The sequence below is a fragment of the Channa argus genome, chromosome 16 (genome assembly GCF_033026475.1).
Source record: "Channa argus isolate prfri chromosome 16, Channa argus male v1.0, whole genome shotgun sequence".
NCBI lineage: Eukaryota > Metazoa > Chordata > Actinopteri > Anabantiformes > Channidae > Channa > Channa argus.
The window spans coordinates 6237316-6255943 of NC_090212.1; the positions used below are offsets into that span (position 1 = coordinate 6237316).

The 18628-nt window shown below is 40.1% G+C and overlaps 1 protein-coding gene across 1 annotated transcript; it reads right to left on the reverse strand.

Annotated features, from left to right (window-relative positions):
• Positions 1 to 1279: 1279 nt before the first annotated feature.
• On the reverse strand, positions 1280 to 18022 carry sertad4 (SERTA domain containing 4). The gene is made up of 4 exons (XM_067478793.1): positions 17514 to 18022; positions 5575 to 5741; positions 5170 to 5288; positions 1280 to 4472 (listed from the first exon to the last, which is right to left on the reverse strand). The coding sequence occupies exons 2-4, from the start codon at positions 5720 to 5722 to the stop codon at positions 3612 to 3614; spliced, it is 1128 nt and encodes a 375-aa protein (XP_067334894.1). The 5' UTR covers positions 5723 to 5741; positions 17514 to 18022; the 3' UTR covers positions 1280 to 3611.
• Positions 18023 to 18628: the final 606 nt, after the last annotated feature.

An 18628-nucleotide genomic window follows, 5' to 3' on the forward strand; every position in this document is an offset into this window, starting at 1 on the left:
GGGTGAAGGGATAGCGACAGTGAAAGAACATTGTTTGTGTTATGTATGCAGGCAGTGTTCACATACACTTACACAAACACACACACACCTTACTGGCTTCTGAATCATTTGTTTAACTACATGTGCTTATTGGATGTTTGGTTAAGGGCGATGTCTTTAGACCAATTAATTTGATATGAAAGGTAACAGTAATTGTGGACATAAGTACTACCATAATTCCTATTTAAAGGTAGTTGTACCTCAGAGGGTACTGCTGCAGCGGCTAGAAGGTTTGTGGAAAGTCTTGTAGAAAACTGTAGAATTGAAATTTAAAAGGTTGTTGCTTTTACTGGTCCAGTTGTATGAAAGGCTTGTATAAAGTTTTAGAATCCATTGAATAGTGTTAATATTATTTCTGAAGAATATGTTTCAAACACGGCAGGTGGTGTCTTACAGCTGTAGTGGCAAAAATCACTTTAAACCCCACACGTAGTACAGACATAATAATACCTCCACATTATTTTTAACACTTTATTATTATGTATCCTGGACGTCTATTCAAAAGACTCAGGCCAATAATAATAGTGTTGTAAAATAAGTGGCAAAAATACTGAGGAATCGGAAAGAAAAAAGATGGGTAAAGTTGAGCGCCAGGAAACGCACACACACACACACTCACACACACACCCCTGCAGCAGAAGTGTCGGGAAAAGATGATCTTCCATCCTCACCTCGCAACAGAGCTGTCAAGATGTTCAGACCCGTGATTTAACCTCTCTGCTTCTTAGTGTTACATTACACACAGACAGACACACACGCTACAGTGGCTTATATGCTTTCAAGCAATCTGTAGCAATGTCACACAAAACCAGTAATCCAGTAATTAGGACACACGTTGTGAGCACTATTACTGGATCAAAAGAGCATTTAAAGCCCAGTAATGCCAGTGGTTGACAGTACTGTGTAAGAACTGGTTTATCTCTAGGTTGTATGGGGTATGGATACAAGGGTCTGTTTTACTGTACTTATTGCAGAATATTGCAGGGACAATGAGACTGGGAGCAGGGAGGAGTGTGGCGGTGACTGCTCTGAGCGTAATGTCAAAAAGATTAACAAGAATCGTGGCATTTGGCGAGTGCAATAAGCTGCAGTAGTGCACTCCACTGAACAGCAGACAGGATGGGAGGCAAGACCACAATGAGGAACTCAGGCACCTACATACAACAGAAATTGCATTATATTGTCTCAGAAAACTGCAAGAATCAACATGGTTGGAATGAAAAGAATAAAGGAGAAAGCGACAGTTTTCAACATTTCTTTTACTGATCTTTACACTTTTCACAGAACATCACATAAATTTATCAGAGCAGATTTGCTCTTTTGTTGTTTTTAATTACAGATAATGCAGTTTTACAGGTTCTAGTCTCAGAAACAGATATTGCTTTGTCAAATTCTTTCATTTAAGAAAAAAAAACCACAAACTACGATGGAGGTTAGAGAGCTGTAATAAAATAAGCTGGGACTCAATTTGTCTGTTTGTAGTTGCACTGTATCATTGGAATCCTCAGAGGTTTTAATTTTGTACATCGAATAAGACAGAACAGGTGGCAAGGCAGGAATGATTTCACCCTGCAAAGCAACTGAGACCATCCAAACAACTTGTGCCATGAGAAATGTGGCAAAAAAACAAAACACAACTAACTAATTCCTAATTTATTTTTTAACAACTTTGGTTTGGGTTTGTCTTCAGTGTGAGGACCAAAGGATTCAATATCCCCAACTGAGACTCAGTAACATACAAGAAACCATTGACCATGCCATCAAGACACAAAGGTTCATATACTGTATAATAGATTCAAACTAGTTTGGAGTTGTATTATTGTGTGAACTAACCTTCCTTGGGTCCTTGATAAAGACTCTGACATTTTGCACAATACACATATTCACTTCCTCGCTGAGAGTCACATGAGAAAATAATAACATTTTATGATAACTGTAAAGTAAATATGAAATTACTGCCACCTGCTTAGCTTAGCACAAACTAGGCTGGTTCTGTCCTTATATTATTCTGTACAACATCAGCAGTATAAAAAACACGATTTTACTGTGGGTTATGTGCTACAATAATTCTTTCAAAGAAATATTCCAGCACATAACCACACGTAGACCCATGTATAACCTGTGGCTTTATAAGTTTTAAAGATGCTGTTAGGTCAGATGTTTCCCCCGTTTCCAGTCTTTATGCTAAACTAATCGTAACCTTGTTGCAGGATATTTCCTGAAATGCTGGACTGTACTTTTGTACATTTTGTAATCTTTTAAAACATTTTGAAAGAACAAATTAAACAAAAAAGGCTTCCTAAAGAGGCTCGGTTGGATTTTGCGATTAGCTGCAGCTATTTGGGGAAGCTTTGGCTATAATACAGAATACTGCAGTCGGGCTCCACACAATGTACTTTACATAGAATCTTCAAACACTTGTTAAATTGCATTGGCCCCCTGCTCCTGAATAAAAGGTCAACACTAATTTGTTGTAAATAATGCTTTTGCTCAATGATGAAAAGAAAAACATATTTTATATAGGTGTAACGGTTCTAATTATATTTTTAAAATCACACAGTGAGATTTGCTGTGTCAATAGACTGACTAACCAAACCATAACATACGTTAGGTTTTGAACACAATGAGCTTTTCAAGGCTTTTGCAGCTGTTCTTGAAGTTTGGCTGTATGGTTGTGCATTGTAAAGACAGGTAGAGCTATAAAACATGCATGAAAATATGCAAACAGAATGCAGCCTGGGTGCGGAAACTTAGTTTGCTTTAAAAATTTAAACCGTTCAACATAATTTTAAGGAATCCCTGCATTTATCTACATGCCTGTGTCCTGTTTTAGCTACTTAGTATCGACTATAACATTAACACACAATATACGTGTCTATAAAACACTAAGGCACTTGAAATTGTGATTTAACATTTCAAATGTTTATGATTGTTATCTCTCAAAGTAATATGAAGAATACACATTGTACCGCCGCTGCAGCATAGTCACCTGAGACAGCGTCAAAATCAACAGGCACACAATATTGTGTAACCCATGTTTAATAATCAAAAGAACAACTTAAAATCAAGTTTTAAAATGCTACATCATATTGTGCAAACACACACACAAACGTACAGAAGCACATACTCAGAAATCCACAACCCTTCGTTTCATAGGCTTGTTTAGGGTCCTGAAACTAGACCGTTGCACCAATATAAAGGCCCATTTGAGACCTTTAGTCTTGTGCTGTGGGGCTTGAAAATGGTCTTGGAGACAGTGCAATACCAAGCTTCATTTCACCTTTGGGATTTAAGATCCCACCATATGTGACCTCAGCCTTTCTTAATTGTTTGAAAAAAAACGTTTCAAGTGACAACAGAGACAAAAAAGTGTCTACTCTTTTATCTGACAACAGAACAGAATGGAGTTTGTTTACAGAATAGACCATTAAAATAAAGCTGACTTTGTATTATAATAGAGTAGGTAGATGTCACCTTAAATGTCTATGAGGAGAGCTGATGACAGTTTTCACCACCAGTACATTTTTTTTTTGAACAGATGCAGAATTACAACAAAATTCTCAGAAAACGAATCATTGTCTATGAGCCCTGCGGTGCCAAAAGCTACCTTTGTGAAGCTCTCTTTCTGAGTCCCACTGACTAGGTCTCACTAAATGCTCTTCCTCCTCGTCCTCCTCTTCCTCCCCCTGCTCTCCTTCCTCATCTTCTTCTACCCTACCTGTCATGCAGCTCTCCTCTTCTGTCCTTGTGTGTGCATGACCCGGAAAAGCCCCAGTTCTACTTTTCTGTCTTAAATTGTCCTTAACAACTTCAATAGAAGGCCCTGCTTGTCTTCTTTCATCATCTTCTTCCTCCTCCTCGTCTTCCCTCTCTTCCTCATCTTCATTTTCTTCATCCTCCTCAACATCTTCATCTTCATCATCTACGGCCATTGTCAATCCTAACTTACTGTGGCTAGCTAGCTGAAAGAAGGAGGAGTGTGGTGTCGATTGGCAGGTAGAGAGTGTTGCATCATACATGGAGAATGGTAGGTGGAGGTAGTGTCCTGCAGCTGCTGCTGCAGCGTAGATGCAACAGCATGTCTGCGCACAGTCAGGGCGTACATCCCCCTGTCCTCCACGAACCATTCGGAAGCGCTTACGAAAGGGTGGTCCGGCTTGTGGTGCTAAGCAGATCCGGGCGGGTATTGTTCCGTGGAGTGGCTGGTGAGCAGGGTTGGTGCTGGGCGGCAGGACGCAGGGACCAGAGGCGAAGGCTGGGTTTGGTGGGAAGCACCAGTCAGTGCTCTGGAGCAGGATCTCGGCTCTCAGGCGGCGAAGGAGGTTGTTTACAAGGACGGAGCGACGAAGAAAAGCCTCAGGGTCGTCAATGAATCTCATCTTCTCCAGGGAGAGACGCAGCACGTGGGCACGTTCCTCCAAAACTGGTGAAACCTAATAGAAAATCTATCATTAGATCTGTGTAACCTGGCCAGTAGGATTCAATAAAACATTTATTTAGGTTTCACCAGCTTAAGGTAACATTTTCAATGTCTCACTGCTACTGATCCAAGGCATAAGGTAAAGAATCCCTAACCCCTGTGCAGGGAACTATGCCTCTTCATCAACTTCAAACAGATGAACATGCCTGAACTTTGAATTGATTGTACTGCTCCTGCTCTAATCAAATTATTCTCCAGTACTTTTTAAACATTTTTGATAAAAAAAAATCCCTTATAACACTCTCTTATAACTCTTATAACACTTTAAAAAAATTTAAACCGTTCAACATAATTTTAAGGAATCCCTGCATTTATCTACATGCCTGTGTCCTGTTTTAGCTACTTAGTATCGACTATAACATTAACACACAATATACGTGTCTATAAACCACTAAGACATTATATAACAATCAATATAACAATCTTTGTACCATCTTTTCAATGACTTAAAGGCTTGGTTAATTGGATGAAACTATTAGATATATCAACAGAGGTAACTGTATATAATTAACTTAGTTTGATCATAACCTTTGTATTGTATAAGGGCTTCTATTTATTGTGTACATATAGTAAATAATGTGATTTTCTATTGAGTAATTTGAGGATACACAGTGCCCTCTAAATGTGAGAAGGTGTGTATCAATACTTACAGTCTGGCAGTATGTCCTGAAACTGAATGGAGGCTCCTCGTCGTCATCTACAAACTTCCTCTTGAAATACGCAATCCTTGACACGGAAACATGATCTGGAACTCGCCTACAGGGGGGTTCTGCAGAAAACACGAACATAAATAATCTGGTGGAATACAATATATTAAGTACCATTACCATTCATGTTACATGCTGTAAAACCTCTGGACACCAATTGGTGATGTTTGGCTATAAAATTTGCTCAACTATGGAGGGTAACATAACAGATGTGCGGTACAAGTGACATTAATCCAGGACTGAGCTGAACCACAGTATTTTACTTTTAACCGAGCTTGTTTAATAAAACATCTAATTTAATTAAACTTGAGCAGATCACTGAATGAACATCTGTGCTGACGTCTGCACCTTGTGTAAATTGCTCCTCAGAGCTGCATGGTGGGACAGGGTTTGACAGGCAGGCCTTGGTACGCCGCCCCGATTCCCATATGGGCTGGTAGGGCGGAGGGTCTCCTTCTGGATCCAGGAAAGGATTCATTGACAAAACAAGGGTCATCTCTCTCTCTGATTTCGGTCTGGCAAGAAAAAAAGATGATTGAAAACGTATAGGTTATTTGTGTACATGTGTTATTTGTGTTTGTGCATATGCTATTTCCATAAATCTCGCAAGCATCCTTACATATGCTTTCGTAATGATGTTGCAAATGTTAACAAGATGTTTATCTATGCTACTGGCAAGTACATTGGTGTTGCGTGGAGGAGCTTCTGTGCAAGCCGCGTGACAAATCTCAACGGCAACAAATCTCAAGATTGGTGAACACGAAAAATTGGCAGATGGCTGGCAACTCTGTGAAATCTAACAAGTGGGACACAGATGGAGTGGTGACACCCACTCACACCATGAATTCCCTATTGATTAGTTGGTAGGAGAGTTACTGAGATGTTTGACACCAATTTATTTGGTGAAATGGGTCCCACACATTGAATCACACTCAGAAGCTGTGTCAACAGTCTGGTAATCTAGGAAGCAGAGAAGATGTGCAGTGTTAGTGGCTTCAGTACTCAAGGTAAACAGTGTGACAAAAGGTATCCAACAGGCATAATGTGTGCTACACAAAATAAATAATACAAATATGTGAAGCCGTATCACCTGATGTTTTAAATTGCATGACTGGGCTTTCTTCAATCTGAAAACAGAACCCTACTGTGAAGACAATGAGGAGCCTGAGAGCTGATGTATATGTGTGATTCTCTGAATGTGTGGTGGCAAACTGCGTCGTTCTTTTGTTTACAGTGAATGACTGTCATCTAGTTCGCTGTTGTTTCCTCCCTTTCATGCAGAAAGCAAAGCCAGCTGTTTGAGGGATCAGCGGCTAGACTTTCTTGTCACCACCTTTCCTCCTGAAAAGTTTCTTCTTCTGCCCCTCCTCCACCCACCCAGCATGAACAGATCTCATCCCCCACAACCCACCTTGACAGACCAAACTGAGGCTACACCATTTCTGCCTCACCTCCTGTTCAGTAGCTGATTAAAATGTCTCCTCTAGGATGAATAGTTTTTTTTCCTCTGCGTGTTGCTTTTCTAGTGTTTACCACTGAAACATCATCATGGACAGTGCTGCTTCTTCTAAACTAAGGAAGAAGCAATGATACATTTTTCAGTGCCTGTATGTCTAATTTAGCAGACAAGCATTAAGCATTAATTGTCACCTACAACAGTTCAGCACTGCCTCAAAATCACTGCAGTGGCTGCTCAAATTCATCATCATTTCTCCTTATATTGACTCATGAACAGCTTTAGAATGGAATTCACCTGCCAATTTGCGGACCAGTGGCTTTAGCACCATGTAAAAGTCATCCCTGTTGGGGCCACCCATCCCCACGATTTACAGATAGTTGTGTGGTAGGTGCCCAGCCCTGGTTTATGCAACCTGGTCTTTTGAAACATTAAACCAGATTTAAAACTAAAACAATTCTTTCCTTTTGAGTTCTTCATATACAGTATATTGTAATTTACAGGTCAGTTCCATTGCTCCTGTTACAAGACAAACTTTAAACTGGCACTGAGACCCAAAATAAACCTGTTTCACAAAACACCACAGTTTGATAAACAACCTTTAATCCGAAGGCTTTTCAGACACCAAAAGACTTTGAGAGTTTGTAATACTCTCACACCAAATTTTAAATGATCACAGCAGCAATAATTTTATCATTGTGATAATACCATGGTATCAAAAGTAGTAGTCTTGGAGAAAAAATAATAGATCATTGAATATTATTGTCATAGTCGTTGTCAAGAAAACTTCCAAATAACAGTGTTTATACAGTAGGTGTGAGGCCAGTGGATCACATTGGATCACATTGTTATTGCTGCATTAATAGTATTGCAGTTAGTGGGGGCCTTGTGTCAACCAACAGGAAAAAAAAGCTACTGTCCGTGTGTATCAGATGACAAAAGACTGGGCAGAGAGAGTGAGCTATTCAGAGCTCCGGACTTTGTGGACCTTTTTGGGATTGTTTCAGCCTAAAATGCCTGATTTTAGTGACAGGTGTATAAAGAAAATGTGATATCATGTTTAAATTGGATTGGAATTTAATTGTTGCAATCGCCACACTGCAAATTCTGGGAGGAATTTGCTATTAAAAAAGTATTGTCGAAAAAAAAAAATTCTCACTTTGGTAAAAAAAAACAAAAAAACACGTTACTATATGATTTACTTAAGGGGGGGGAGTTAGGTTTTCCCTGTCTGTTGGAGACTGCAATTGAGCTCTAGTCTAATTCTAACTGCTATGTTACATTATGGATTATTCACATTTTATAACCTGTTGTCAGAGTCAAATCATGTCAGCTACATTCCACAGCTGAGGGCTCCCCCACAAAGGACCACCAACTAGGGCCAATTATGTCACTGTTATTGAGCGCTAGTGCCATGCTTAATTAGCAGTTTTGGCCCCTCTTATTTACCCCCTCAGCTGCTTTTTTTACCCTCAGCTACTTTCCTCTCTATCACCCTGGCTCACTACGAATGTTGCTGCATTTGTTTGGGCACAAAGGAACGAGAATGCCATCACTCCCTTTGCCCTCCGTAGGGACCTCCATCTCAACAACCCCCCACCCTCCTTTCATCCCTAAGTCTCATTCATGCTCCCTCTGTTTCTCTGCCTGTCTTTCTGACATCTTTTCAACAGCGGTCACAGTTGACAGCTCTCTGTAACCAGGGGGTTGAAAAAAAAAAACAATGAGAATACCGACAGAGCAGCTTCCCTACATGTACAGCAATACTTCTTGTACTTCAAAGAAAAGAAGGGGGAGGAGGAGAGACAGTGTGAACAAGTGTGTGCGCATCTGTGAAAGGGGAAGAGAGAAATGGAGGGCTAACAAATAAAAATGAAGGAATGAGGAGAGAATAATCTCCTGGGGGAGGATATCATCCCTCTCTTTCTGTGTTTCTGTCTGCATCTCGCAGGAATGTGTGAGTGATTGAGAGCAAGCGCAACCTGTGTATGCATAATTGTGTTTAACAGAGTGTGTATTAGGGGTGGGGGGGCTGTAAGTATGTACAAATGTATGTAAGTGTGTGTGTGTGTGTGTGTGTGTGTGTGTGTGTGTGTGTGTAAGTGTCACACTGCTGCACCCCTGTTCAGTTACAGCTCCTCTGGCTTCATCCCTCTTCACAGTTTCCCTACCTCTGTCTGACTCTCAATCTCGCCTTCTTTTCTATTACACTCTTTGATGATGAGAAGTTAATTGCAGCGCAGGGGCACAAGACAAACCGTGGGAGGGAAGCACAGTGATAGAGAATAGGAGGAGAGAATGGGGAGAGGTGTAGGGGGGTAGAGGGAGAGATGGATGGATGGAATGAGTCAGGGAAAGAAAGATAAGTGCCTTAGGAGCCTTGTCATGAGTGAAGACAGATCGCCCGCAGGGATGATTTCTGCTGCTGTGATTGACTCACTCCCCCCCAGCGGTGAGACAGACAGGCACACGCACGCACACATGAGCGCGCGCACACACACACACACAAACACACACACTTAGACATGCACAGCTTGTAGTGTCCTGAAATATTATGTGGGGAAATCAACTAAGGCCACAACACTCTAGTACCAAAACTACTAAAGATTTTGGCTTTTTACACATGTACTGTCATTGGTATTGTATCTTCCTCAAACAAACTATTTTTGACATTCACATTCTAATAACAAGTATTTTTTTGGCAACTTTGAAGATTTTCATTGGAGATTGGGGATTCAATTCCGGCATTGTTTAAATAACAGCATTTGCATATAAATGAATGTTGTACTTATGTATTTTCTCTCAAAGAACATATCAAAAAAATGGGTTTAAAGTGTATGACCTCTGGAAAATGCAGTGTTTAAAATTATTTAAATAGTATTTAACAATTAAAAGTGACCAATATTAAGATTACTGTCTCCACAATGCAATATAATACTTTGTTTTAGTTCAAACACTCAAAGTGTTTGTATGTTATCACATACATGTCATGAGGGGAAGTTTTTACAAGAGTCTCATTTTCAAATGAGTCAACTAGAAACATTAAAAAGCCAGCTTGTGACAGTTTTGGCTCTTATGGCTCTTATTATCATTTGCAACCCACACCTCATATAATCTAACACTGAAATATATTTATATTTTTTTTTGCTAAATCTAGACTAGGACTTAGAAATGCTAACTATGTGTACAATGCAATTGTGTCTATGTGTATGTGAAACACGGGGCCCAGCCTTTGAAAAATGTGAGAATATGAGAATTTTGAGTGGTAAATCTGCCACATCATCAATGTAAAGTGTACTGTGTCTGCTTGGTTTTACTGTTAGGAGCTATGGATTGACCTATACTGGATTATAGGGGCAGATGTCTATACATACTGTATATAGTATAAAAATCTGATGATATATAAGCCAATTGTTTTTCATCTTGAACTCATGGATCTTCCCTTTTTTATGCACACACATTCCTGTACTGCATGCCTTAGACACAAGGAGCCCATTACTGCCAGCAGGTCTTGTTTCCACATTTTGTTTGCAATCGCACCACAATATCGGCAGCAGGGTTTTAAGGTGGAAGTCCTGCATCCTCTGGCTGCAGGTATTTATGTTGTTAAGGTAAGGTGGGTAAACTATGACTGTCCTGGACTGACCGCCCATGTCAAAACTTAGTCTGAAAGATAAACTGGCTAAGACTAAAATGTGCAATACTGTATCACTCGTTTGCAAGTTCTAAGTGCTGTGCCCTCAACCTACATTTAAAACAACACTCTTAAGGAAAGACTGACATTTAAGCCCAACATGAGGAAAGATCTCATTTGTTCACTGATTCTGGAGAGTATGAAACATGCCTAGAATAAATGCTGTGCTTTCTCAAAGTATTTTTCTCTGCGGCCTAAAAAATGTTAATCGTTGCAGCATGTGTTTGACAGAGTGTATGCAGTATCACTCCACGTGTGTGTGTGTGTGCCTGTTAAGTTTACTTTCTGTTCTTTTGGCCAGGTTTTTACTGAGTGTTTCCGACCCTTAGGGGAACAGATACTGTAGCAATGAAAAGAGTGCGTGTCTGTGGTTTTCACATCAGAATAGATCCCAGACTGGATGAGAGGGTCTTCACAGCACACACAAGCAAATGCAACATGTTATGACTTAACAAATGCACAGAACTAGGCTAATAAATTGTAGAACAGGGAAATATGCAGGAGAATGTGAGCATGCCGGGAAGATTTTGTGCTGCCATGAGCAATTACAACAAATTACATTGGGACACACCCAATGCATGAAGATAAATCAAATAATAACTGAGAAGGTGCATACCGACACTGAATCTGTATTTATGATTTAGAATTTTCTTAGAAAAAAAAGTGATGAAACATTGGGCTGTGTTACTATTACACAATATTATAAGGCTGAATATCATTATCTCAATCAATCATAATTGTGTCTTTTTGGGCATAATTAGTTTATGAACGTCTCCCTTTTTATTGCAGTAAAATAAGTAGCAGCTTGTCATCTGGTTTAAACCAGATTACAAATTCAATGTAGCAATTCTCTGCCTGATTCCAAATGTGTTAGTTGAAAAATTGCTGCAGATACTGTATAAAGGAAGAGTGTGAACACTTGGACACAATATATTCAATATGACAAATTACTTTATAAATAATAGAGGTACAGTAAAATACTAACTATCTATAATGTATAATATCCATCTATGATGCTGACAGCAAACTTGTGCATACGTATAAAGAAAGAAAATCCCTTTAAAAGCCACTCTTGACATTGTCAGCTCTTGTCAGTGTCAACCTTTGTGTATGTCAGTACATCTCCCTGTACAGACACAGATAGCTATGTATGTGTACAGTGACAGTTTGTGTGGTGGACCACATCTAAGTGATGTATCTCCACAGTGAGAAGATAAGTGGGCGTAGCCCTGAAAGAGCTGCCCGTGGTTGTGCTGACAGGAGCTTCAACCGCCAGCTTCCTCAAAGCTCTGTGATCTCATGGCAGGCACTTTGAATCACGCAGGGAGAGGGAAAACTTGAGCACTGGCACCCGCTTTCCGGCATTTCTCTTTTAATTTTATGCCTGCTGCCTTTGCTCACACACACAAACAGTGAAACTGAAATATGATATGATTTGACAACACGGCCAGTGAAATCTGTCACGTGTAGTAACCTGTTGTATCTGTATAGTGTTACCCGGTCATCTGCAACACTCTGATGCCTGGGCTTTTAGATCTTCCTGTCTTTCTTGCATTACATGCTCCCTCAGAGACTGAACTCTACTGGGGAAGTGCACAAAATAAAATCTAGGTGTAATTGTGTAATAAAGGTTTACAATTGATGGAAAGTTGCTTTGGGAAAAGCAAACAGAGGCTTCCACCAAAAGGACAAAAAATTGGACAAAAAGACTTGACAGGTGACCAGTAAGAGACATCCAGTAACTGCTTATCCTGTTTAGGGTTGCAAGGGGGGCTGGACCCTATCCCAACTGTCATTGGGGGAAAGGTGAGGTACACCTGCCCTGCGGTACAAAGAGTTACTTACACAGACTGGTAATCACACTCACATTTCACACCTTAGCAATTAACCTAACATGCATGTCTTTGGACTGTGGCAGGAAACCAGAGTACCTGGAGCAAACCCACACAAACATGAGGCGGACATGCAAACTCCACACAGAAAGGATGCAAACTTTGAGGCAGCAGCACTAACCACTCCACCACTGTGCTGCCCAGAGACCGAAACATTCCTCATAAATAAACACAAGCGTTAAATGTCATCAGGGTTTCATCCTCATCTACTGCACAGTTTTAACAGCCTCTGTAAGAATAAGCACCACAAACTGTTTATCTCAACACAACTTCATACTTGGGCAACAATTCTGGACGGAAGCCTTAAATCACATTTTACATAGTTTTTTGAAATTCTGTTTAATCTGTCCATATTCTCTCCAGATGGAGATCTGGCTACTACTACATGTTAAATGAGAACCAAACTACTACAAATTACTGTGGCCTCTTTCTTTGGTATTATAAACCATACAGATACTGAAGATATTTTGTTTCTCTTAATATTCTATTTTTATTTATCTTTTTCCATGTATAGCTACAATTGAAAATGTACTTTATACATAGCCTTTCTGATGTATGTTATGAAAGCATTTCTATATTTAATGGCACATCACAAAAAACTGTTATAATAATGTTAATAATTAATTTAGGTCTATCAACCTACAAGGTAGAAGTCAGCTAATAATTTACGCTCTGATCATACAGGCTGATCAATACATTATAAGGGAGCCCACTTTTTGTCAATATGAAGTATCTTCACTCCATCAGTAAGACTGTTGGTGTGGGGGTGAAGATTGCAAGTGCTGGCATAAGAGGCTGAAGCACACAGCAAAAGTAAACTGATGGAAAATAGATAATAGGTTTCATGGCATCAAGCGCAACAAGACACAGTACCCCATGAATCAAAATTGAGACACTCATAAAGCAAGTGATTAGCCCCCTGCTGGTAGAGTGGACCACAGTCACACAGGAACACTGAGAACAGCTACGCTGGGCATATTAGACAGATGAGGCGGCAATGCTTTGCAGAGCGTGTTCAGAAACATTACAGCTATGATTTGTGGGCGTTCACAAGAAATGTCAATGCACAGACATCCTCTTGAACACTAACAGAAGGATGATTAGCTATGAATAAGTCTCCTCTTACCTACTTAGAGCCACAAGAAAAATTAATGGCACTGTTTGCAAATTCCTGGTTTTCTGCATAAATTGGTCATGAAATGTGATCTGATTTTCACCATATTCAAAAAATGTCAACAGACAACAAATAAACACAATATAAGTCATGATCTTTCATGTCTTTATTGAACACACCCATTAAGCATATAATTGTGGAAAAAGTAATAGCAACAGTGTTTTATTAACTATTACCACCTTTTGAAAGCCACAACTTCAAACAAGCATTCTGTCTTGACTTAAACGTTTTACACACTGATATTTTCTTGTTGGTGTGTGGTTCTCTTTTTATGTCATGCATAGTGCTGCTGTTTTTCCCCAGACAATTCTACCTTCATTTTATCTGTCCACAAAATATTTTCCCAGTGCCGTTATGGTCATGGATGTTATGATCTTTGGTAAACCTCAGGTGTGCTGCAATGTTGTTTTTGGAGAGCAATGGCTTCTTCTGTGGTGTCCCGCCATGGACTCTTGTGATTTACATATGGTTGACTCATGAATAGTGATGTTAACCAACTCCAGTGAATTTTCAGGCTGTTACACTGGGGCTTTTTTTGCTTTATTGAGCATTCTGCTTTGTGTCTTTAGAGTGATCTTGGCTAGGTGCCCACTTCTATGGAGAGTAACTGCAGTACCAAGCCATCTCCATTTTTAGGCATTATGTCTAACGGTAGACTGATGAATATCTGTAACCTTTTCAAGCTACATGCAAAAAACAACTCTTGATTGTAGGTCTTCTGAAATCTCCTTTTTTCTGAGGCAAGGCTCACATCAGCTGATGCTGCTTGTGAATAGCACCTTTGAGTGTTATTATAAGTCAGGGTAGTTGTAAACCACTCCTCCACTCTAGATGAATTGTTGCTATCAGTTTTTCCAACATCACTTTGTATGTTTAGTGGTTGATTGAACAATAAAGACATAAAAGATCATGATTGTGTTCTATCAGGTTAGAAATATTGTGTTTGTTGATATTTGAGATACTAGTGAAGGTCACATCACATTGCATGACCAATTTATGCAGCAAACCAGGAAACTTACAACTTACATGTGCAACATGAGATGCTAAAAAGAGAATGTGTGTAGGAAACACTTAAAAAATATGTGGTTGCTTCATGTGCCTAACATAAGACGTGTAAACTCTCATTTCTATGATTGTTAAACCGTCTCACTGGTAAAATAGGGGTTTCATTGTTGCAACACTTGTGTCCTTGTACACATGTAACCAATTAGCTGGCAGACATCCGCAAAAGTGTTTGCACACAATGCCCATAAATATTTACAAAACACCTTGGCCATGTCACAGCCATGTACACCAATATGCTGAGTCTCCTCCAAAATTAGCCCCCTGCTGTGCTTCTGGTATTGCCATAATTTAAGGGATTCACGCAGTGCTGAATCCTTCCCTATCAACATTTACATCTGGTGAGCAGTTAGTTTTATAGGTAACCTGACGTTGGACAGAAATAACAACTGGCCAAGTGGCTGTTTCCTCAGCCAGTCCATTCTTATGCTGTGCTACAGTATGTTGCTATTTTCCTCTTGTTGTGGTTTCTGCCAGCTTGCATCTTGTCAGGAGGCATCAGAGCAGCTTTCACTCGGTGGTGGGCCGTCTTGGCCGCAGTGGCGTGACTATGCCATGTTCAAGCCCCTCTGTGTTTCGCCCGGCGCTCTTCTTGCTGAGTGGTGACACATGTGTTGTGACAGGGTGGCTGCATTATGGACTATCCGGGGAAGGCTTGTTGTGGCTCTGAGGGTTAACAGGCTAGGGCTCTGTGGGTATGTCACTGCCAGCACTCCCAGAGGTGGATGCAGCACAGTAAAGACAGACAAGGGCATTGGTGTGTGTTTATTTAGAAAAAAAAAAGGAAGTATCCCTTTTTCCTATAGAGAAAATGTTAAAGAAAATGTTAAGCTGCTTTTATCCACCACAATCGCACATATGTTACTACTTTTAAGTGATAAACTGCTCTTACAGCCTGGTATGTGAGGCATTTTGAACATGTTGCATTGATCTCGTCTAAATAAAATATTCTTCCTATGCAGGTCTGCATTCATTAATGCAATCCAAGCAAAGAATTCTTTTGAGAAACATAATGATTGGAGTAACTGCAAATATTTAAGGTGTATGTATGATCTCAGGTTGTAAATGTAGTTCTTTTTAGTGTGTGTGAAGTCATGAGGTCTTTGCTATAAATAAAAACAATGTAACACCTTCCTCTCTTTTTATCGTGCAGAAATAAATGTGCGCTCCTTGTCTCACAAGTTGTCCACCTTAGTTGTGTGTTTTTTCTGGAGCACAAAAGGCGTATTCATGATGGGGAAGCAGTGCCTGAGGGGAAAAAAATGAAGTCTGGGGCTACACCCAGCGGTACTGTCAAACACACACACACACAAACACACACACACAAAAGCAGCTGTCTTTTGGCTGAAACCTTTTTACGCAAAACAGGGCAGGGAAGGAGAGGAAGAAAGAGACTGACGTGTGAAGCTAGCCAACTATCATTTCCAACAACATATATATATATATATATATATATATATATATATGCTTTTTCTGCTTTTTAGGCAAATTAAAATACATACCTGTCTGTGTACAGTGTGAGCAACACAGCTCAAGTGCTGTGTTAATTTTATGCTTGGCACCACATCTGCTTCAAGGCGGCCTTTAAAAATGCATTGAGTCTCCTTGAGAAAATAGTCAGTGTCAGCTAAGAGCCATGTTTTGAAATGCTGCTCCAGATGTGAGTCTGTGCACCCTGCTGAGAAAGATGAATGGCTAGGCGGGCTGCAGGCTACCTACAGGTTCACATCCTTAATGAGCAGAAGAGTCTGCTGAGAGCAAGATATGATTGATAGTGCGCGACAGAACTGGAAGAGGGGAATCACAGTGGAGGCTTTTGATAAAGACTATATGGGGTGGAGGGCTTTGGCAGGTGGCAAAAAGAACGAATCGGGCGTCAGACTTGCCCAAGCTAGATGCCAGGAACTGCTGCAAAGCCGGAGTGCTTCCCCTTGTTACAACCCCACTTCTCTGGTCTGTGAGTTCAATCTGAGCTGGATGTTCCTCCCTGTTGTGTGCCTGGCTATTCCACATAACACACTTCTCCCTCCAAGGGAAACAAATAGCAGAGGTAGAATTCCAGGCAAGTGACTCCGGATGTTGTTGGCACCGAGTGGAGGTGAAGCGCATCCAACCCTATTAGCAGCCCACTGGGCTCGAAGCCTTGCTTTCACCAAAACACCAGAGAAAGATAAAGACATGATGGGGGGGGGGAGCTCTGAGTAGAGCTGATGCTTGTGACATTAAGTCTTAAGAAAACCCAGAAATGACATCAAGGAGAGAATTACAACAGCTGCTCAGAATTCAGCTTAATCGACTAAAGCCTGTTCTTTTCAGAAGGCTGCAGAACTGTAACACAGACAACCGCCACTTCAGGATTTGTGAACAAGATCAGTCCCCACAAAATAATGAAGCCAGGCTGGATGGGTGCCAGGAGGTTGGCGGGTTATGTCAGCCTGCATAATGTGTTAGACCAGGGTCTCTATCATGTCATATGTGAGCCATCGATTCTCATAAATCCTCCACGATGCGATCACATCAATATACTAGAGCTTTTTGACCACTAAGTAGATGAACTACTCTGTTTTGCACAAATCATCAGAATTCACTAAAAGACATCCGAAAAAACACTGCAGCTGACTTGCATTCATGCCAAGCATTCACTGTCATTTCTCACGTCTTTATTCAGATTTGTTTATTAAAGGAAATTACTTTGTAAAATCACTACCAAAATATCCTTAAAGACAAGTTATTGCCATTAGTGTAGTGAAGCTGGGGCGTCAACAAGAACTGTACACATGCCAAAAAAAGCTGTTTTAAGTGCTAGTTAGACACTGAAGGTTATACTTATTAATACACCGTGGACGGACACACATACACACACACACTGGAAGTCATACAGAAACATAAGGCTGTGGGAGTATGTTTATAAATAAGTTACGGTGACAAAATATAATACTTCTACTTCTTTTATATGACATTAGTTACACAGATAAACGTTTTCAAACATTGAGCTAAAGAGACTGTTACCTGTTGTGAATTGTTTTGACCTCGTCTTCGGCTCCACACTTGCTTTGTAATAACGACTTAAATCCAAGATGCGCTGATTAAAAAATGAAAAAAAAAAAAAAAAAAAAACACCTGATAAATAAATAGGACCCTGTCCTCCGGCGGCACCGCCGCGTTATAATTTTGGCCTTCCGGCAGACACGCGACCGACACTGCTGGTTTAAATACTTATGTAATTACTAGTTAATTACGAGTTAATTAGCTACTTGTCTAAATACTAATTATTAAGTGCGCGCGCTTTTCTCTCACTGTACCACACGCCAAGCCTCCACGCGCGCCTTCGTCAGCGGCTCAGTAAGCAGCTGCTTTTCTTTTCCTCGGTGAAGACAAGAGGCTGGTAGTCCGTTCTGGGCGGTTTTCCGTGCACAGGATCCCGAACAGCTCACGTCGTCCCAGCCGAGCTGACAGTTAATCTGATTGTGTGTCGGAGAGAACAACACCAGCGTCGCTCCGTCCCTTCCAGTCAACTACTGCTGAGGAGTTCAGGCGCAGCTCGGAATTTCTGCCACTATTTTCATCCTCGACTTGTTTGTGAAGAGTCGGTCTCGCTGAATTAAAGATTATTTTCAATGCCGATGAATATGTCGGTTATTTTGGTGGATTGTTGAATACCACACATTCTATCAAACAAACAAACAAACAAAACGATAAAGGTCCTGCTGTATTTCCAGAGCCTACAACGGCATTTGTTTTTTCCCTGCTTTATCTAATCAAATGAAAGAGCATCTAACTTACCACCACATAGTCGAGAAGACTTCCAAGATAACTAGCTCATCTATTTTACATTTGAAAGATGGAGCAAGGACATTTATATATATTTTTAAATTTGAATAATATTCTTTTGATTAACTTATTTATTGATTGATCGTTTGGTGTTTAAATCCTGAAAATATTCAAGTTAGATCAATGTATGGGCATTGGTGTTAAATGCATGCATGTTAAAACATGCAACCATTTCAAAATATTATTTTCTGTTTTACTAATAATACATTAATTGACAAAATATTTCAGTTTATATGATTAATTTACATAATTGAGTTATGTTTGTATTAAGCTACCAACCTATCAATATAGTC

Bases quoted from the DNA above. Each gene is read 5' to 3' on its own strand.
- sertad4 (XM_067478793.1), bottom strand. From the start codon at position 5,722: ATGACCCTTGTTTTGTCAATGAATCCTTTCCTGGATCCAGAAGGAGAC. The intron at 5,289-5,574 runs GTGCAGACGTCA...TGTTTTCTGCAG, and splicing joins TGAGGAGCAATTTACACAAG to AACCCCCCTGTAGGCGAGTT. The intron at 4,473-5,169 runs GTAAGTATTGAT...ATTTTCTATTAG, and splicing joins TCAGGACATACTGCCAGACT to GTTTCACCAGTTTTGGAGGA.